At 44.9% G+C, this 22,654-nt stretch overlaps 1 protein-coding gene across 10 annotated transcripts in view; it reads left to right on the plus strand.

Annotated features, from left to right (window-relative positions):
• Positions 1–22,654, plus strand: part of DLG2 (discs large MAGUK scaffold protein 2) — an 835,907-nt gene that overhangs the window by 558,549 nt on the left and 254,704 nt on the right. For all 10 annotated transcript variants that reach the window (XM_088668833.1, XM_088668834.1, XM_088668835.1 and 7 more), the window contains one exon: positions 8,981–9,034. In XM_088668833.1, coding sequence (XP_088524959.1) covers positions 8,981–9,034 — 54 coding nt within the window. The remainder of the gene's footprint in view (positions 1–8,980; positions 9,035–22,654) is intronic.

Below are 22,654 nucleotides of genomic sequence, written 5' to 3' on the forward strand. Positions count from 1 at the left end.
CTTAGTTTGGGACCCCCATTAGGGCACAGTTCCCTTAATGTTCGGGCCGAGATTATGGATAGAGTTGAACCCGTGTCCAGCTCCATGCGGCATGGGGCTCCCTCTATCTGTACCTCTATATAAATTTTCTCTGTGCTGGGATGGGGCAACTGGAATACCTGGTAGTCCGTGATCTCCGTCGAGTTGCCTTGGTGCATGGTGCCGTGTGACCTGGGGCTCCTGGGTCGGTCATCTGATGCTTGTCGACGGGTGAGTCGAGCCCGACACACCCGGGCGATGTGTCCCAATTTTCTGCACTGCCTGCACTCTGCGTTGCGGAAACGACAGGTCCTCCTCTCGTGGTTCTCCCCGCAGCTTGCACAGTTCCCTCCTTCTCGTCGAGGCTGCTGTGGTGTGTGTGCTGCTTGAGTGCGCCGCTGTACTCGGTGTACTTCCTCCCTGTCAGATTCGGATTCGTCGGTGAGGTCTTCGTGGTAGACCCTCGGTTGGGATGGCGGGGCCGGTCGTGCCTCTTGCGTTGACCTCTCGGCGGCTTCGGTTGCCAGGGCTTCCTCCAGAGCAATCTGGAACGTGAGGTCTTTTTTGGCGTAGAGGCGTCGTTGCAACATCTCGTCCCTCAGGCCACCGACGAGGCGGTCACGAAGCATGTTCTCCAATTCTGAGAAGTTGCATAACCGGGCGGCTTGGCGGAGGGAGGTCACAAACCCAGTTATGGTTTCCCCCGGGGCTTGCCGTTTTGCGTAGAAGGCATTTCGGCAAGCTACCACCGAGGGCTGTGGTGAGAAGTGCTCCTTCAGCCGTTCCATTATTGTTTTGTAAGAGACGGTAGCGACATCTCTAGGTGCAAGGAGAGCCCGGGCGATTTCAAACGTCTCCTCTCCACAGACGCTGAAGAATGTCGCCCTCTTCATGGCATCGTTGGTGACTTCTTTCGCTTGCAGGAGGAAGTTGAAACGGGCGGCGTACCCTTCCCAGTCTCCTGATGCTGGTTTAAATGGCGAGAAGCTGCTGTCGGTTGCCATTCTGGGTTCCTTGGGTCCTGGAGCTGAAGCCTGGATGCACGGTGCGATGCAGCGGTGCAGCAGGTGGCGGTGCTGCGGTGCAGTGCGTGGTGGCGGTCAGCTCAGCAGGATCCCACCTTCGTCGCCAGTGAAATATACTCGGAGTCAAGAGTGAATTTCATGCTCTTTATTCAGCTCATAGTCATCAAGGAGGAGAAGAGAAGACGAATGGCTCTTTTCCCAAAACCATCTGCTTATATACATTATTTACACAATGGGCCTTGCGTGATTGGCTACTTCAGGGCTACACCTGTGGGCCAATTATATTGTGGATTGACTTTTGCCTGCAGCCTGATTGGCTGCTCCTACAGGCCAATCAGGTAGCAGATTCACTTCTGCCAGCCGCCTGATTGGCTGCTCCAGCAGGCCAATCAGGTTGCGGATTCACTTCCACCTGGAGTTGGATTGGGTAGCTCCCGCTGATTCTGAATCCTATTGTTCTAGGATTCAGCTCAGTACATAACAGAATGTTTCTACTTACGAACAGAGCTCCGTCCGCCATCTTGGATGCGGTTTAGATAGGATTTTTTCTACTTATGAATTTTTAGATAGGGTTGCTTCTACTTACGATTTTTTCTCTCAATGCATTCCTATGGGATTCGACTTGCACATTTTTCGACTTACAAATGTGCATTCGGAACGCATTAAATTCGTAAGTAGAGGTATCACTGTATTCGTGAAAACTGCATACAAAAACACATTTTGTTGGGGAAATCGGATGCGAGAATGTATCGGGAAACATTGTGTCTATTAGGAGAAATTTACACTACAATGCAGAGGCATGTTCATGAAGATTTGTTTGTTTGAGAATTGCCATTTGCTGCATAAATGTGGAGTAAAGAATGAGAAACCGAAACTGACAAGTTTTGCACCGACAGATAGGGACTCAGAGCTCTGTGCTGCAAATAAAATGATCCAGTTTGTCTTTCACCCAGTGTACATCTTCCAGATCCCTGGTGTGCACCCCATAACCACATCCCCATATGACCAGATCAGGACTTGCCATGGAATGGAGGTGGTGAAACTGGTCACTGGTACAGATATCTCCTACTGCTCACTCGGTGCCATGGGCTTTCTGCATCGGAGGGATGGCGTGTGCCAAAATATTTTTTCTCCGCTTCTAATAAGGAATGTCACAATATTTATAACCATTTTCAAACACTTGGCTTTAAAATGTGGAGATGTAAATTGCTGTGATTCCTCGGTGTCAGTGGCTGTTGTTAGAAAATGCTCAGAGCATGTTAGGGATTGATGCTTTAACGTGATTTAAGGATTCCTCCATTGCTGTGCATTCATCAGCTTGATGGTTCTAAATAACACATCATTTTATTGCCATAACAAATCATGAAAGGTCTGAAGAGTAAAACAGAATGTTGAACAGAGTGTAAGAACATTACGAATTGATCACTTTAATAATGGATTTATGTCAGAAGCGATAACGTTCCTGATAATTTTAGGCAACTGGGCTGAAATATTTGCTACATCAGACTGAACATCTTTTTTAAAAAGCACTTGCAAGCAAATGAAAAATCTTTTTTTTTAATTATTTGGGTTGGAAGTAATTATTTCCTGAATACTGGAATTCTTTGTGTACACACTAACCCATTTGTAGCACACACAAAAAATGTAGTTTTTCTCACTGCGAAATAGTCTGTGCTCATCCTCAATAGGTTCTTTTCAATCTAGATTGATTCTAGATCCTGCTGTCCGAAAGGGGCTATGTGGTGACTTGATATGTATTGTAAAACCCTCCGCTTGATTAGATTATCAGTGCCTTTTCCACCCTGGGGAGAGTGCTCTTGGCATACACCCACCCACAATGTCATTGGGCAGGTATGAATTGCCTCAACTGCTTGCACCTGTTTTCAAATGGACACACTGTGGGACGAGGTTGGCTCAACCTCCAATGAGCTTTCATTTGGGGGGATGAAGCCAATTTCTCAAGAAGCACATTTTAGGGTCAAAAATTTGCAGCAGATCTAGATTGTGTGTAGACTTCTTGCGGGGGGGGAGTAATTTCCCCCTCCGTGTATAAGACGCCCCCATGTATAAGACGCCCCCTGGTTTTGGAGCCCAAAATGAAGAAATAAATATTTTGAGCACCAAACAGAACAACTTTGATATTTTATTAAATATTCAAAACACCAGTATACAGTGGTACCTCTACTTACGAATTTAATGCGTTCTGAACACACATTTGTAAGTGGAAAAAAATTGTAAGTCGAATCCCATAGGAATGCATTGGGAGAAAAAAATCGTAAGTCGAAGCAACCCTATCTAAAAATTCGTAAGTAGAAAAAATCCTATCTAAACCGCATCCAAGATGGCGGACGGAGCTCCATTTGTAAGTAGAAAAATTCGTAAGTAGAGTTATTTGTAAGTAGAGGTACCACTGTATTTAGTACTGTGTCTTTAAACATCAAACAGAACAACTTTACCAATGTATTCAGAGTTGTAATTACGGCAGGTAATACTTTTTTCTTTTGGGGGGCTAGTCAGCATTACTATAACGAGCAGTATAAGAACTGGAGCGGCGGCAGTGCTGGTGCTGAAATGAGAGTGTGTCCCTGACGGCCGGGAACTGGTCAGCGCAGCAATGCAAGAATCATAGCTAAAGAACCCTTTAAGAGGGAAATCATATGCTGCAGAAGTCAAATTGCTTTTTTTCTGTTCCACTCTCAAACACCCAGGAGAGCAAACTGCACCCTGCCCCTTGGTCCCCAAACGGTCCACCCACTGCCTCCCCCCCCCCCAGCTGTAGAACGGCTGAGTGGGAGGAGGCAAGCAGACTCCAGAGGCCCCGCGGTGCACCCTGCCCCTATGGGCTCTGGCACAGATTCCTCCACCGCTGCGAGGAAATGTGACTGCCTGAGCTGCCTGGGTGAGTGCGCTTGGGGAATGGGGAGTCTGGGTAGCCAGGGGGCGGCTGAGGAAACCGGGTGGAAGGGACAATGTCTGGAGTGGGGGCTGGTGGGGGGGGGCGGGAGTACCAGGCCAGGGTTTGTTGTGAGGCCAATAGTGGGGGGGGGCTGGGGGGGAGAATATGGATGGTGGCATGTATTTATTTATATATATATATATAACCTCATTGCGAGAAGTGAGGTTACAGGGAACCAGACAGAGGGCCTTCTCGGTAGTGGCACCCGCCCTGTGGAATGCCCTCCCAGCAGATGTCAAGGAAATAAGCAGCTATCCTATTTTTAAAAGACATCTGAAGGCAGCCCTGTTTAGGGAAGCTTTTAATATTTAATGCTATACTGTTTTATAGCATTAAAACGATTGGGAGCCGCCCAGAGTGGCTGGGGAGACTCAGCCAGATGTGGGCGGGGTACAAATAAATTATTATTATTATTATTATTATTACAACATTCCATGTACAAGACTACCCCCAATTTTAAACTTTTACACTGAAAAATACGGTACTTGCTTTCCATTGCTTGCAGAATACAATGTTGTGTGTGATTTCTAGAACGAAACGCCATGATGTGTGAAACCACCAAGCTTCATTGGTGGTTTGGTCCTCAGCACGGGTAACTATAGGGCATAGCTGCCAAGTTTTCGCTTTTCTCGCGAGAAAGCCTATTCAGCATAAGGGAAAATCCCTGTAAAAAAGGGATAACTTGGCAGCTATGCTATAGGGCAGTATGTACTTTGCCCAGCTGTGCAGGGTCTATACGTAGTGTGCTGCAGGAATGATGCTCATTCATGTGCATGCAAACTCCTCTCTCACATGTTTGCAGTTTCGCATGTTGCACATGAGGTGTATGGCCTACACGCATGACTCTACCTTGTGCAGGAGATGCGATGTGCAGAACACATACGTTCTGTCAGTGTGAGAAAGCTCAGGTCTGCCGAGCTGTTTATGTATTGCATTTTTATCCCACCTTTTCCTCCAGGGAACTCAAAGTAGGATACATAGTTCTCTCCTTTCTCATTTGATCCTCACAACAACCCTGTGATGGAGGTTAGGTTGAGAGGCAGGGACTGGCCCAAGGTCACCCAAGTGATTTGGTGATTTGAACCCTGGTCTCTCAAGTTCCTGGTCTGACACTCCAACCCAGGCTTCCTCAACCTCGGCCCTCCAGATGTTTTTGGCCTACAACTCCCATGATCCCTAGCTAGCAGTGGTCAAATGGGTCAAATGGATGATGGGAATTGTAGTCTCAAAACATCTGGAGGGCCGAGGTTGAGGAAGCCTGCTCTAACCACTATACGATACCAGTGGTCAGGGATGATGGGAATTGAAGTCTCAAAACATCTGGAGGGCCGAGGTTGAGGAAGCCTGCTCTAACCACTATACCATACTAAGTCAAATTTCAATAGCAGAGCCATAGTTTGTTCGAGCCGTTTCTACTACATATAGCAGAGGCAAGGAACCTATGCTGTGACCCTCTAGAAAGATGTTGTTAGACCACAGCTCCCATCGTCGCTGACCAATGGCTCTGCTTGCTGGGACTGGTGGTTCTTGGAGCTCAACAACAGCTGGAGGGACATAGGTGCCCCACCTCTTGCAGACAGTATTCTAAACATGAGCATGTTATACAAGCCATTATTATACTCACTGATTTAATGCTAATTTCTTTTCTCCTAATATCCCAGCTATATTGAATGTTGTCTCAATTTCTGTGCAGGCTCACTTAATGCAAAGTGTCTCCATCCTGCAGGGATGAGCACTAAAAACTCAATAAAATAGATTATGTTTTGCAAATTGAAATTCTAGGTACATGACACATTTGTTCACAATCTGCAGTGGCTCTTGTTTGACATTTATGCCGTCCTTTGGTGGATCAGATTCAAGCTTGCTTCTCTATCATGTATATGAATCACTGCTAATTTCAAGCTGCCACCAAGAAATGTCAGGAAAGGGACAAATCTGCTTGATAATTACAGTCTTGGTGTGTGTGTGGAACTGTTCCCTCATTCCATTATTGCTGGGTAGTATGCAATCCATTGATTTGTTCTTTTAAAAATGCAAGGGCGTAGAGACAATGTAAACATGTAGAACGAAAATTAAAAAGCAGGGGAGCCACAAGTTGCCTATTCCAAAGGGACTGAAACAAAAAATATTACCCTTGAAGGCTTTGCCTGGGCTACGGTGTGATAATCTTTGATTCAAACAGAATTTGTGACATTCTTTCAGTAATTGGGCTTAGCTGCTGTAAGTTAGTGCCAAATTAGACATAATGGGGGCAACCACATTTGTTGTTCCTCTGCCTTTTCCATCCATGAAACATAGGTGTTTTCCTTTCCAAAGCGGCTCATGTGTGAGGAGAGCTGAACCCCACCCAGTACAGCTTACTCCATGAGGACTAGTATGGAACTGTCCCATCAACTCCAGTCTACCCTCAGCTAGTGCCTTTGCCTGCCTGTACTTCCTCTCCTTTAGTGTCAGTGTTGCCCATGTAGAACTCAGCAGGCAGAAGGATGAAGAGAAAACTAGAATTAATTGGACCTGCCTGTGATTGGCCTCTGGCTCCACCTAGTGTTGGGCTCCATACCTTCTATCCTATCAGTCCCAATGGGTACTGGCCACCAATGCGTTATTGCCACATACTTTGGTGCCGGAGATAAGTGTCTTGGAGCTAAGGTGGGAGAGAGACAGAGACCATCTTTCAGTGCAGAAGGTCCCATGTTCAGCCTTAGCAAAAAGCTTCAGGTCGCAGGCGGTGGAAGGACCTTGGCCTGTGACTCTGCAGATTTTTATTTAAAGAATATGTATCCTGCTCTTTGGCCAAGGGAGGCTCCTAGACAAGCTGACAAAGCACTTTAAAAAAAAGACAGCCCCTGCCCTCAGGCTTCCAGTCTAAGAAAAGATGCAGCATAAGAAGAAAATGGACTGGAAAGGAGAAAGAAATAAGAAAACTCAGGTAGTAGGTCTTAGTTACAAGTCCTTCTAATGACAAGATGGGGTGGGAAGGTTCAAGCGGGGGGAAAGGTGCCCAGTTGTGCCAATGAAGTGACCTTGCCTCTCTTTTCTTCCCTCCTTTACTGCAGCCTGATGTGAAGGCTGCTATTGGGCAACAGCAAAGATGCTCTGTCCAATGGGAGCCACAGGAGAGGAGAGTGCTCTTCTGATCAGGTCTTGCTTGTAGGCTTCCTGCAAGCAGCTGGTTGGCCACTGTGGTCGCTGGCCTGGTCCGGCAAGCTCTTCTCATGTTCTTACAATACTGGGCTAGATGGAGAAGCAGACTGAAACGATGCCTTATGAGGAATGGCTTAGGGAGCTGGGTATGTTTAGCCTGGAGAAGAGAAGGTTAAGGGGTGATATGATAGCCATGTTCAAATATATAAAAGGATGTCATACAGAGGAGGGAGAAAGGTTGTTTTCTGCTGCTCCAGAGAAGCGGACATGGAGCAATGGATTCAAACTACAAGAAAGAAGATTCCACCTAAACATTAGAAAGAACTTCCTGACAGTAAGAGCTGTTTGGCAGTGGAATTTGCTACCAAGGAGTGTGGTGGAGTCTCCTTCTTTGGAGGTCTTTAAGCAGAGGCTTGACAGGCATCTGTCAAGAATGCTTTGATGGTGTTTCCTGCTCGGCAGGGGGTTGGACTGGATGGCCCTTGTGGTCTCCTCCAACTCTACGATTCTATGATTCTATGGTACATTGCATGCAGCTATAAAACAGGTTTTTTTTTCCTTTCCCTTTTTAGAATGCATGTGAGAAGGGTTCATTCCCCCCCCCCCCAGTTATTGTACAGACATTTTTTATTAAAAAAAAGAAAATTTACTGTTTATATTTGCATCTGCCATTCAGAGCTGACATGGATGGATAGCAGTGGTCAGGTAGTTTGCTTGCATTTGCAATATCCCCTATAGTTTTTATCCCCCACCCCCACCAGTCCCCCCTCCCTCCCCCAGAAAGCAAGCCAAAAGCTATTTGTCTCCTACTTTTTTTAAAGACTGCCTGCACTCGTTTTGTCCCAGCGGTAGGGCTCCATCCATCTTATAAGGATTCCAATCTGTCACCGCAACTGTCAGCTGTCCTATCTGCGGGGTAGTAAAACATCCCAGCTGGAAGCATTTGCTTCATGTTACGTCGGAGAGAGGGAAAAGATCTGCCTGAAGGAAAGGGGGGGTCTTTAGTCAGGTTATGGGGGGTGGTGTGTGTGCAAGATGCTGGGTTAAAATAAAATAAAAAACAAATGCTTATCGCACGGATGAGGACCAGGGGCAGAAGAAAATGAGAGCGAAAAGGAGGGCAGCGGAGCGGAAGATGTAAATAAATAGAATGAAAAAGGAAGGCTGCAGATAAGTGACCCTTGGAAACTGGACATAGCGGATTCTCTAAGGTTGATCTAAATGAGACAGCATGCGATTTGGGTGATGTGTAGCTTCATTGGGTGGTATCCGGCTAATGCATTCTGTCAGCACAAGGATTTCTGTTTGTGCAGTTGAACTCCCCCCCTTTCTTCCCATGTGCACCCCACACCCACCCACACCCCAAATCTGCTCTAGATTTTGGAGGGAAACCCAGAACAGATCTCAGGGTTGGGCAAAGGGAGGAGGGAGGAGGGAAAGTTGTGTTGCGCAAGTGGAAGTCCTTGCGCAGATGGAGCACATTACTTGGGGCCACATTGGACATGATCATCACCACCATCAAACTTATTGATTGCTTTTTGTTACAGCAATAACCCAAAGTGATTTAAAGCGATAAATAAGGCATATGTTAAAACCAGCATAAAAACAAAACAGTGATAACTTTTGCCTGTTGTTTAATTATATTTCAGGAACTAAAATGTCGGGGTATTTTGAACTCTGTGCATGTATGAAATGAAAAAGTTATTGATTTGTTATGCCTTGATTTTTCCCCCTTGCTGACTGTGACCCAGGCCACATTTTAAACCCCTTTGAAACATGTTTTGCCTTGAATTATTAAGTATAATAAATGTAATTTCTTCTCCTTCTCCTCACACAGGCCAGCCCTGCCCCAATCATCGTCAACACAGATACTTTAGACACTATTCCCTACGTAAGTTGAAAAGATTTAATTGCATTTTCTCATTTCATTGATATCATTATTATTAATGTTAAGTTTGGTACAACAGGAAAATTGAAAGAGTAAAGGCATTGGGGGTGAGTGGGAAGTCTTATGTGTATACAGTGGTACCTCGGGTTAAGTACTTAATTGGTTCCAGAAGTCCATACTTAAACTGAAGCGTACTTTAGCTGAAGCGAACTTTCCCATTGAAAGTAATGGAAAGTGGATTAATCCGTTCCAGACAATGAAAAACATCCCCTAAAACAGCAATTTAACACAAATTTTACTGTCTAATGAGACTATTGATCCATAAAATGAAGGCAATAATCAATGTACTGTGCTATAAAATAAATAAGACAGTATTATAGATGATAAAAAATAAAATTACAGTGGTACCTTGAATTAAGTACTTAACTGGTTCTGGGGTGCCATCTGAGTGGTGATAGCGGCGTGCGTGAAGCGCCGATAGAGCGCTTCTGCGCATGCACAAAGTGCGCAGATCGCTTCTGTGCATGCACGCGCGGCAGAACCCGGAAGTAAACACTTCCGGGTCCACAGTGTACTTAAACTGAAAGTACTCAAACTGAAGCGTACTTAAACCGAGGTATGACTGTATACAGTATGTAGGAGTGTATGGTGAATTGTATTGTATTTTGAATTGGCATTGTTTTGAAATCTTTTTTTTAAAAAGACCATATATAATTATGTTATGTTATCAAGTAAATTCAATAAAAAATAAAAGCAAAAAACATTATTATTATTATTATTATTATTATTATTATTATTATTATTATTATTATTACAAGCATGAGATTCTCTAAATTGGTTAAGTTGCATGGCTACTTTGGCTCTTACTAGCTAATTTGTTTTGTTCTCTGTGAAATAAAGATGAAGAGCCCTTATTTTTTAAAAAATAACAGTTCTAAGAGAAATGTTTTATGTTCAAATTGTTTCCCTTCTACAAATATAAAGTCTGTTACTAATTGGAGTGGCTGTTTATAATATTTATTTATTTATTTATTTATTTATTTATACCCACCCATCTGGCTGGGTTTCCCCCACCACTCTGGGCGGCTTCCAACAAATACCAAAATACATTAAAATATCACAGATTAAAAACTTCCACTGTGTTCTGTGATGTTCTGGGGGTCTCTTATTCTGACACCTTCAACGGTCATGGAAAATCCTGGGATCTGTAGCTCTGCAAGGTCAGCACACATTAAAAAAAAAAACCCTGCAATCCGAAGGATTCTCCATGACTGTTGAAATGGTATGATACTGCTTTAAATGTATTGTGTGGGTGTGAACTTAGTTCGCAACGCAAAGTGCTGATGGGTTTGCTGTTGTGCAAATGGCAGGGGAAGAGAACACCATAATACAAAGGTGGGCAGACTTCAGACTTGCAGGTTTCTTTTAACAGAACCCTGAGATCCTCCAGTTACAGCTAGATATGGAATAGTGGCCCTGAGATCCACCAATTACAGGTGAGAGGGGAGCATTCTCTCTGCTCAGTTTGCTTTCAGTACCAGCACTGAGCTCCCAGTCCTGTCACACAGAAATCCGCGCCTGGTTTTCACTTCAATCTTTCTTCATCTCAGCAGCCTAATTTAGAACAGAGGAAGCCCAACCCTGTTTTTATTGTCAAGCAGGTGGGAGACAGAATCCTTGCTGTTCTTTGCTGAAGCATTCAGTCATCTACCAGTAGACCCCAGCCTACCTTTGGTCCACCCTGTCATATAAAATAAACTGAATTGCAGCTTTTTCTTTTCCTCCCTCTCTAGCAACTATTTCAACTTCTCTCCCCTCTTCCTTTAACTCCAAAACTGTAAATGGTGCCTTGTGATAAGTCTGTGCATTTATATCATATGTCACAGGACTGTGATAAACCTGTGTGTCTATACCATTTGTCACAATGATTGCTGCTGAACGACTCGAAAGTGAACAGGATACTGGCACAATGCCCACACCTATGCTAGTTACTCAGCAATATCAAAAGCAATGTGATGGCCAAAAACAATTACAATGTGGAATTTTATGGAATAATTCAAAACATAAAGATTAACAAATGAAAGTCTCTGAAAGTAGGTCATAATTTGAACATTTTATTTTCAGTTTATGAAAATAAATTACATATCTTTCTACTTACGAGTGTTTGTTGAACTAATTGGCTGATGAAGAATTCAACGAAACAGTAGTTGCTATCCGGAAACACTGTTCAGCAGAGTTCAGAGTTGGACGTCAGAATTGGGCATTGCCGATTACAAAGCTTCACAGCTTGTTCTCCGCCGGGTAAAGTCTCGCACCGTGATTCATTTAGTACTTTCAGAGACTTTAGTTTGAAGAAGAGTTTGGATTTGATATCCCGCTTTATCACTACCCGAAGGAGTCTCAAAACGGCTAACATTCTCCTTTCCCTTCCTCCCCCACAACAAACACTCTGTGTTTGTTCATCTTTATGTTTTGAATTATTCCATAAAGTTTCACATTGTAATTGTTCTTGGCCATCGTGTTGCTTTTGATATTGCTGAGTCATATTTTGCAACACATGGGTTTGTGTGTTTACCCTATGGTTATGACGGAGAAAGATGGCAGATGAGGGCATTTAAGAATGTGGACAAAATTGTAATGACTAAAAGGTTAATTGTGGGGGAAAGAAGGAGGTGGGGTACCTTTTTTCCATCACCCACATCTCAGTGGTGGGTGGGGCCTGAGGCATAAATGGGTGGTGAAACAGATGTGACTCTTACCACTGCAGAGAAGGTTACATTCCAGCCAGGCAACGGTCTGTGGTTTCTACTCACACTCTACATACAGGCCTGCATGCATGTCTCTCCATCTAGGCAAGTAATGTTATCATATTTCAGGGGCACATAACAGCCAGGCAAAAGCATTTGAGGAGTGTATGAGGCAAGGCTGGCAAAGGGGCATGACCTAGGCTGCAGATCCCCCAACCCCCAATTTAGGAGATTGAGTTTCCTGGATAATGATGAATTAGAAGTACCAAATACCAAATGCACAAGAGCACCTGTTGAAACACTGTGTGTTTTGCTTAGTGTTATATATTGTTGTTGTTGTTTAGTCGTTTAGTCGTGTCCGACTCTTCGTGACCCCATGGACCATAGCACGCCAGGCACTCCTGTCTTCCACTGCCTCCCGCAGTTTGGTCAAACTCATGTTCGTAGCTTCGAGAACACTGTCCAACCATCTCGTTCTCTGTCGTCCCCTTCTCCTAGTGCCCTCCATCTTTCCCAACATCAGGGTTGGGAGTCTTCTCTTCTCATGAGGTGGCCAAAGTATTGGAGCCTCAGCTTCACGATCTGTCCTTCCAGTGAGCACTCAGGGCTGATTTCCTTAAGAATGGATAGGTTTGATCTTCTTGCAGTCCATGGGACTCTCAAGAGTCTCCTCCAGCACCATAATTCAAAAGCATCAATTCTTCGGCGATCAGCCTTTTTTATGGTCCAGCTCTCACTTCCATACATCACTACTGGGAAAACCATAGCTTTAACTATACGGACCTTTGTAGGCAAGGTGATGTCTCTGCTTTTTATATGTTATATATTACCCTGGTCTAAACCACTGAGCCTTGGGCTTGCCGATCAGAAGGTTGGCGGTTCGAATCCCCACGACAGGGTGAGCTCCCATTGTTTGGTCCCAGCTCCTGCCAACCTAGCAGTTCGAAAGCAAGTCAAAGCGCAAGTAGATAAATAGGTACTGCTCCAGCGGGAAGGTAAACGGCGTTTCTGTGCGCTGCTCTGATGTCGGTATTCCGTTGCACCAGAAGCAGCTTAGTCATGCTGGCCACATGACCCAGAAAACCAGTCTGCGGAGCGGACAAACACCAGCTCCCTCAGCCTGTAAAGCGAGATGAGCGTATGCGACTGGATTTAACTGTCAGGGGTCCCTTTACCTTTACCTGTATCTTACCCTAGAACAGCGGCTCCCTGGGATTGCCTGGGGCATGTGCTAAGAGGCAGCGGGGTGGCAGGGGGCGTTGGAGGTGTAAGCAATTAGACCTTGAGAAGTTGGTATCACTGGATCACGTTCCTAAGTTTTGTTGAATTAATTAAACTAAATAGTTTTAATTGGATATTGACTAAAGGTGCAATTAATGGAGAGTGCTTTGAATCTTATTGTGCTATTCTCTTCCTTGGTGGGTCGTGCAAACCCTCTCTTCTGAATGTTGCTTTATATAGGGTAAGGTAGAGGCACTGTGGATGACTTTATGGAACTGAGGGGCTAGTGGCCAGAAAAGTATGAGAACCACTGCCCTAGAACAAATAATAAATGCAAATTCAAAATGCGCACACCGAAGTGAGTGGCAAGTTGTGCCCAATGGACCTGATGGGGCTGCCAGGAGCCAATGGGGATCATAGCTGCCAAGTCTCCCGTATTCCCCAGGAAATCCCCGTTTTTCCAGCTGTTCCTAGCTGAAAAAACGGATTTTTTTGTTTTCCCCCGGTTTATTCTGGCACGGCGGCCATTTTGGAACTGGGCGGAGCATGCTCAGAAGCGACTTTTGATGCTTCTCTGCCCAGTTCCAAAATGGCTACAGTGCGACTTCTGGCGCAGCGGCCATTTTGGAACTGGGCAAAGCAGCATCAAAAGTCACATCTGACCATGCTCCGCCCAGTTTCAAAATGGCGGCAGCGCTACTTCCGGTCTGCTACTTCCGGTCCGGTCCCTTATTTCTCTGACAGCAACTTGGCAGGTATGATGGGGATATCAATGGCAGACTTGATGTCTCAGATTTCAGTGCACTGCCCATGGTGCAACCAAACCAATCAGGCTCCCCTAAATCCCCCTTTGGGGATGTGGCAAATGAGGTCATGGGGCATGGCCAAATTGTTCTGGTTGTCCCCCCCATCCTCTTCCCTTGCAAAGTTACTACACTGCTAGCCTAGAAGTCTGTCTTCAATGAGCCTCTTGCAAGTGCAAATGGAATGTTTCAGACTTGTTTTAAATGAATACCCTTGGCTGCCTTGTTGCGTCCATAAGGTAAACACAAGCATTTACACAACCGCCCCTTAGTTTCCCCTCTCCCAGAAGTTGTCACACAACCATGTGGAAGGGGGGAGGGAGCAGGAAGCAAAAAAATAATAATGGTGGTGAGATCAGATCTCAGCCCTATTCTACACACGACAAGGCCAATATAAATAAATGGCAAGAAAGCAGAGAAATTCAAGGCCTTGGAGGGCATGAATGCAGAAGGGAAATTAACTACAGCACATCTCTTGAAAAAAATGGCACATATCAATCACTGCCCTGTGATGGATAAAAATGAGATGTCTGCTTTGACTAGTGCATTAGCTGCAAATGCCTTAAGGAGAAAGAGATGAAATGTTGGTCACAAACAAGCAGCGCACTCAGATCCGCTTGAGCTCTGAGCTGAAGCCAAGGAGGGGTTGGAGAAAGCCCACTAGCTGATAAAAGCCCAGGAATGAAAGCTTTCTCCTGCTATGTTGAGTGGATACTAAATCAGGTTTGTAAACATCTTGATAAATTATCGCTGGTAAATTTGAAAGGACTGCTGCCATTGAGTATATATTTGTCTGGAGAAAAGGGGATTAGAGTGGCTTATTCTGATGGTTAAAAATAGGAGGAAAAGAGGAGACTATTGTTCTCCTGCCCACTGGGACTGGATTCAAACAGAGGGAGCAGGGGTGAGTGAAGCCCTGTAGGAACTCTTCATGCTGAAGCCTTTTCAGGCCAGCCTAGAAGGATGGACTTCTGAAGGAAATCAGTCTGGTCTTAGGGCAGGGGTGGCCAACTCCCAAAAGACTGTGATCTACTTTCAGAATCATCATGGGGGGTTCAGCTCAAAGTTGTTGAGCTTTCTTTAGGGAGAAGGAAAGGGGGGGGTAACCAGATTTGATAACCTTTTTGGGGGGAGCACTGCCCAAATATTTTTCTTATGGGGGACAACAGAAACTTTTAGAGATTTCTTGGGAGAGAATTGCATAAAAGCACTCACAAAACTGTACGCCGCACAAACTCCTTTGCCCACTCCATTAACCTACCTATCAAGATTTCTTAAAAATACATGCCTTCATCCACTGTTAGTGTGACACCTGCATCACCATTTTGGTAACCAACTGTTCAATATCAGTCGAGTACTGTGTCAGGGCCAGCTTCAGGGAATCCAGGGATCTACCAGAAATGTGCTGGGGATCTACCGGTAGATCCCGATCTACCTGTTGGCCATGCCTGTCTTAGGGTTTCAGCTTGGTCTGGGATGGGCAAATCGGTCAGTTTTGGCTTCCCTCACCTACTCATTTTTCAAATTTTAAGCTCAGTTCATCACATTTCCAGATCATAGAATCATAGAGTTGGAAGGGGACCATCAGGATCATCTAGTCAACCTCCTGCAATGCAGGATCCCCCCCCCCAATGTGGGGCTTGAACCCATGACCCATAACCAAGCAAACAATGCTTGGTTTGCTTTTTATTTTATTTTTTAAGCCTCTCCAGAATGTGCATTTCTCTTAACATACACGTTTTTGCATGCAATTTCCCCCCAAATACACATTTATTTATTTTTGCAAACAATGTGTTCCAATATAATGCCTTTTGTGTGTTATTTTCACCAATGAATGTACAGTCATGCAAATTTCCCCCATTATATTGTATATAATTTGTATGCTACTTAATATACAGAACCCATGAGTATTTTACATGAAAATATTTTTAATATATACAAAAATATAAAATACAAAAATATATCAGTCTAAGGGATGTTAATCAAACTTGCAGATGACAGAAAGTTGGAAGGGACAGTAACATGGAAAGCGGAATCAAGATTCAAACACAGACACATATATGGTAACACAGAGAGTTTTCATTTCATTAGGCTTTTAAAAACAAAATTTGCAAACTAGTGAGAACTGAACTTGAAAATGGAGAGGGACTGAAATTGACAGATTCACCAATCCCTACCTATGACCTAAAATGTACTTTCTCCCTACTAACCTATCAATTTCTGGCAGTAGGGAAAGGGCCCATATTGTTTGGGGAGCTGCTTTTATAGCATATTCAGCTTACTGGCTAATCCGTCCCAACAGCTCTGCTTTTTATGATGTGTGTGGGAGATAAGAATTTTTTGCCTCAGGCAGATTTTTAAGAAACGTTCAGATCCGTTCCCTCATTATTCAGTTGCATTATTCATATGAATAAATGATCATTTCAATTAAGATGCAATGGTTTGATAAAATTCTTTTAATGCCTTCTTGCGATGAAAGCTCCCAGTTTATACTTAGATGAAATTCTCTTTTTGTTCCTGCATTGGCATGGCGTTTATACCTGCCTCAAGCATCTGTAATTATGGATGCTAAAAACACACACACGAAACTTCCCGTCAAAAATTAGCTTCTTAATTAAGATTATAGGGGAAAGTGTCATCCTTGACATTCTGCAAGGAGCCAATCTCTGGCAAAATGGCAAATTTGGGGGTTATGGGTGGGAAGGAGGTACCCTGGAGTCTTGTCATATATTCTGTTGAGAAACTGCAATTTTGCCACCTTCATGCTGCTTTCCAGCTTGTGGGGATATGTTGAGAATTCTTACATTGGCTACCATAAAGCAGGTTTCTGAACATTTAGGATTTAAGTGAGTCTCAAACACTTGCATGCAGAACCAGATCAGTTCTGCTTTTGAATTACGGTGCTGGAGGAGACTCTTGAGAGTCCCATGGGCTGCAAGAAGATCAAACCTCTCCATTCTGAAGGAAATCAGCCCTGAGTGCTCACTGGAAGGACAGATCATGAAGCTGAGGCTCCAATACTTTGGCCACCTCATGAGAAGAGAAGACTTCCCTGATGTTGGGAAAGATGGAGGGCACAAGGAGAAGGGGACGACAGAGGACGAGGTGGTTGGACAGTGTTCTTGAAGCTGCGAACATGAGTTTGACCAAACTGCGGGAGGCAATGAAAGACAGGAGTGCCTGGCGTGCTCTGATCCATGGGGTCACGAAGAGTCGGACTCGACTAAACGACTAAACAACAAATTAAAAAATAATAATGCTTGACATTCTCTTTTGGAGGCTATGGCCTGGTGAAAGAGCCCCATTGGACTGATCCATTCACCCCCAATTAAAATATGCGTACATCAGATGACTTATGTAGATTTTTGCCATCTGCATTGGCCAAACCTGGATTGCAATTTAGATCCTCCCCTCTCTCTCTGGCCGTATTTTGCATTATAGAGGGATTCATTGACCATAGTGCATCGAGCTAATGAAAAACACCTGGCATCCGGCTCGAATTGTAATCTGCACTCCATCAAACAAGGCACGTCTGTCGTCTTGCAACCAGCTAGGAGAAACGAATCTCTCTGTGGGTAGTGCAAATTAACTTTGTCTCATGAATACTTGATCCGATAATTTTCTACGGAAGATTGACTTGATTGGAAGGTAAACGTGATCCCGGACAGCTTCCGTAAGGTAGTTTTTATGCTTTGTGGAGACAGCGGAGAATGTTAAACCCGGAGTGAAATGTAACTGTTTGTTTTCACCCTACTTTCATATACTCCACCTGATAATGAAGGATTAATGGCTAGAAATCTGTATGTGCCCTCACAGCAAAGCCCTAAACTCTGCCGTTTTCTGCCAGCAACAGTCATCAACACGCTCTTCAGTTGATGGCGGTGGAGGTGAATGGGGCGCTGCCCTCACCAACTTGAGTCTGCCCGCAACCAGCCCCAGCTAGTCTTTCTTATTACTTACATCAAGTCCAGGATGTGGGAACCGAAAAGCAACGGAAACTTAAAGTTGCCTAGGTGCATTTAAAAAATACACATCTTTGCCAGTCACTGAGAATAGCAAAAGTGGAAGCACCGGGTGAGCCTCGCTGGAGGAAAAACATCACACAAGTGGGTTCCACCACCGGGAAGGCCATCTCTCTGGGCACAAGTCATTATCTAAAGTAATGGTGCACCAAAATCCCCTCTTCATGTTTTTGGGACCATTTGACTCCCATTTTTGGCTGCCTGGCAAAAATGAAACAAATTGTGTTTTTGATTGCTTTAGTGGGACAGGTGGGAAGACAGGAGAAATTTCCCTGAAATATCTTGCTCCACCATTTGACTGCATTTAACCTTGCTTAACTCAACATGCTGGCCCAGAGTTCTCCAATTCCTTCTTCACCTTTTAAAAAAATCTATTATTATTATTATTAATAATAATACCCCGCCTATCTGGCTGGTTGGCTTCCAACAGAATATTAAAATAATCTATTAAATATTAAAAGCTTCCCTAAACAGGGCTGCCTTCAGATGTCTTCTAAAAGTCTGGTAGTTGTTTTTCTCTTTGACATCTGGTGGGAGGGTGTTCCACAGGATGGGTGCCACTACTGAGAAGGCCCTCTGCCTGGTTCCTTGTAACTTGGCTTCTCACAACGAGGGAACCACCAGTTTGAAGTGGCCATTCAAGCCGCCATTTAATTCTCACCAGCAGCACAAGGTGAGACTGCATTCCTTGAGGGTGCTGGGTTAGAATAAGTACATAAGAAGAGTGCTGGATCAGGCCAATGGCCCATCTAGTTCAGCATCTTGTTCTCACTGTAGCTACCCAGGGCACTCTCCTCTCCTGCAGCTTCTATAAACTGGTAATCAGAAGCATTGTTACCCCTGACTGTTGGAGACAGAACACAGCCATTTGTGTGTGCCCAGGAAGAAGGCTATGTGATGAGAGAAACTCCCAGGGCATTCTTCAAGCGACGTTACCAAGTTTTGTATGGATTTCCTCCCCGTAGCCCCATGTTTATTCTTCCCCCATCTCCAAGGTCAGGGCCAAGCAGGATACTTTGCTGCTTGGGATGAATGACGAGATGTCTGCCTCCTGCATTAAAAAGGCAGCCAGGTTGGCAGTTAGAATCTTTCTTCAACACTGATGGCAGGAGAGTGTCCTCCACTGTTTTCTGAGCTTTTAGCTTCAGGCAGAGATGCAACTCAGTTTTCCAACCCCTCGCTGCAACTCCCTGCCACCCCAGCTTCCTCTTCCCGTGGCATGTGCCTCACTCCGCCTCATGGTAGAGCTGGCCCCATGAAAAGCACCACCCTGAAAGACAAATAGTTGCTAATTACCAAATAAATAGCTAGCAATGCATGTGATGACAGCCTTGTTATTATGATCACAGTCATTCTGGCTGAGCTTGTTGTAAAGATGTGTGTGTGTGTGATAACTGAAGTTTTATATACATAATGTTAAATGCAATTATGGCTATGAAAATTGTGGTAATTTGATTGGGTTCATGTTCAGGACAGGCCCACTTAAATCAACAGGACTTAAAACGACTGTGTTAATTCGCAGTGTTTCAATGTATCTACCCTAAGCAGGGCCGTCTTTATCCGGGGGTGCAAGGCACCCGGGTGCCAATTTCTGGCGGGCGCTGGGCACCCGCCACTGATGCCACCTAAGCTTGTCGTTCACAAAAAAAGATCCCCCCCCAGTGTCCGCACCCCTCTTTTTCCTTTTTGGCTGGACTCTGCACGAGCTGGAGGCAAACAAACTGAAACCATGAAGCAGGAGCTGCTGGCTTTGGAGATGCCCGCTGGCAACTGGCCACCGGGGGACTCGTGCCCCTCTCTGCCCGCCCCCCACCCTGCCACTCTCAGTGGACCTGCTCCAAACTTGCCGCCTTGCTTTCCGCCTAGCTGCTCGCTGGCTGGCACGCCGAGGGGGACACCCGGATCCGGCTTGCTGGCCTCCCCCCCGTCCTCCCAAACACAGTGCCCCTCCTGGCACCTGGCCGCCCCCTTGAGCTCCACACACCTCTCTCGGGTGCCCGCTGGCTCAGATTGCCGCACTGGACCTGCCTGGAGCTCGGCATGGATGGGGCGGCTCAGAGGGGGGCCCAGGCTGCACTGCTGCTGCTACTCCTGCTGGCCACCTGCCGGCTGGTGCTGGGCACCAGAGCCTTCCCAACCCCTCCAGGAGCCACCCCAAAGCAGTACACTTTTCTTTCTTTTCCCTCCCTTTTTTTGTAAACAAGAGATAAGGCGTAAGCGTGGTGTCTGGCATAAGCATAATAAAGTTAATTTGGGGTATAAACTAAAATTGGGGGCGCTGGGTGGATCTTTGCACCCCGGCGGCACGTATGCTAAAGACGGCCCTGACCCTAAGTATGTCTGAGTCTGGATGTAGCCCACTGTGATTTGAGTTAAGAGTGTTAACTGTGAGTTTGGGAGCTGGGAAGTCTGGAATGCAGAAGGCCACAGAAGGCTTGATCTCTGGCTGTTGGATTTTTGGAATAGTCAAGTTACTTTAGAGCCGGTCTAATGTAAATACTGTCTGTTTAAGAGAAACAGGTGCAGGTGATTTCTGTTAATTGCCCACAGACGTGGGCTCTGCTTCTTGCGTATAAGGATCTGCCAGAAAGACTTTTGTATCTCTTAGTTAGATCTTTCAGTTTGATTCATCTCGTAGTAGATCACTCTCTCAGCTGTTCTCGGTTTAAGAGATTCCTTAGTTGACTCTTAGTATGAGAGTTGCTTAGTTATAATGCTAGTTTGCTGTTAATTCTTGGGTTGTTTAATGGGAGTTTTGTGGGAGGTTTGGAAAGTGGGTAGATAACATTGCTAAGAGAGAAAGCATTTATCTTTAGTTTAAAGTCTCTTTAGATTCAGTTTGTTTTTCAGTTAAAGAAACCCAACCGTTTGTATTTTGATCTGCATACTTTTACAAGTGTGCAGCCAGTAAGGGGTTTCATATGAGGGAAATAATACCCTATGTTCTTGGTGGTGTTTTCTTAGCCAGGTCAACTTCTGACTGCGTATACTCTGCATGAAGCGTACTTTAAAGGGCCGCTATAAAACTGGGATATATGATTTAGGTTAAGCAGGTTTCAATATCCAGTTTTCTCCAATGTTATTCTTATCATATATTTTCCAATACAGTACTGGCATCTCCAGGTAGGGCAGGAATGGTCCCCTGCCCCACAGCCTCTGCCAATCGGTGTGTAGACAATACTGAGCTAGATGGACAAACAATCTGGCTCTGTATAATGCAGCTTCTAATGTTCCATTGCCTGGAACCTTCTATCCTCCCCTGCAGGGTTGTTGTTTTTATTATTAATATTTAAAAGACTGCCTCTAGCTCTGTCCACAGCCAAGAGATGTCTTGGAACTCCGATTGGCCTTAGCTCCCAGGGGGCTCCAATGTTTTTTCCCCCTAAATCTCAGCCCACACCTATGGTTAGATCTCATGTTAATTTGAAGACTAGTTTGGATAATCATCATACACCTTCCCCCACGCCCACCCCAGATGGTTTCCTAAAAGAAATTCCTTCTGTGATTTTTTCCTCACTCGTTTTTGCTGCATTAATAATAACGCAAAGGAAGCCTGACTCTATGCAGTGAAGCAAAGAAAAGCCTTACGGAGCAGCGTTTGTTAGCTAGAGATCTAGGTTGGACTTTCCACCTGCCACAGTGATCTAAAATAAGCGCAGTGGTCCTGGAGCAGGCAGAAGGGTTGTCTTAGGCTGGAAAAGACAGTAAAATGTAGATTACCATAAGGCAAGAAAGCAAGGTAACCTCTTGTGTACTGCTTAATAATCATGCTTTAAGAGTTTACAAAACCAGAGGGTTGTTGTACGAATGTTCTACTTTTTAAAAAAAAGAAGTTTAACAATTTGTACTGTGCTTTGCAAATTGAGGCAGGTGAAAAGAGCAAATATTAGGCATCTCAGTAGGAGGAAATGAGAACAGCATGTTGCTGAATACATTTGTGTACCTTTCCTTTCCTCGCTATGATTTATTTGTTTTTCTTGGTCGTTTAGATGGAAGCTGCAATTCTTAATGGAGGCTTTTGGATGTTTTTTTCCTTTTCTTTAAAAAAGAGAGATTGATTCATTCCCGTTGGATAAAAATCTAAACTGGATATTAAAGTGGTTGGGCTTAGATCCAAAGGACTCCATGGTGTGATCTGTGCACAAATGAGGTTTGTAAGCTGGGGCCCTTCTGAAAGCCCCCCCCCCCTCAATGCATACAAGACCCTGAAGATGTGTGTGAGACTTCAAGAGATGAACTGTGGCTTGTTCTTGAGAGGCAAATTACCTGTGTCAGAGACATATCCATATGCCAATTCATTTCTGGTCTGAATTCAACCTTTTACAAATTGCACAGAAATCTCTGAATGACCTAGGATATAAATACAGACGTACCTCAGAAGTCGAACGGAATCCGTTCCGGGAAGTTTGTTCGACTTCTGAAATGTTCGGAAACCAAAGCGCTGCTTCTGATTGGCTGCAGGAAGCTCCTGAAGCCAACCAGAAGCTGCGGAATCCCTGTCAGACGTTTAACTTCCAAAAGAATGTTCAAAAACTCAAACATTCACTTCTGGTTTTCGATTGTTCGGGAGCCGGTACGTTCGACTCCCAAGGCATTTGGGGGCCAAGGTCATAGCTGCCAAGTCTCCCATTTTTCATGGGAAACCCCCGTATTTTAAACCGTTTCCCGCTGGCAGCCCGGATTGGGGAAAATCCCGTAAATCCCCCGGATCTCCTACCTGCCAGGGGGGCTCCATTTTGGGTCCTGACGCCGCCCAATTTCCGGTGCCCAGACATGGGTAGCGCAGCACCAGAAGTCGCTTCTACGCATGTCCGGACATGTGTAGAAGCG

This window comes from Zootoca vivipara, chromosome 4 (genome assembly GCF_965207765.1).
Source record: "Zootoca vivipara chromosome 4, rZooViv2.hap1.1, whole genome shotgun sequence".
NCBI classification, from domain to species: Eukaryota; Metazoa; Chordata; class Lepidosauria; order Squamata; family Lacertidae; genus Zootoca; species Zootoca vivipara.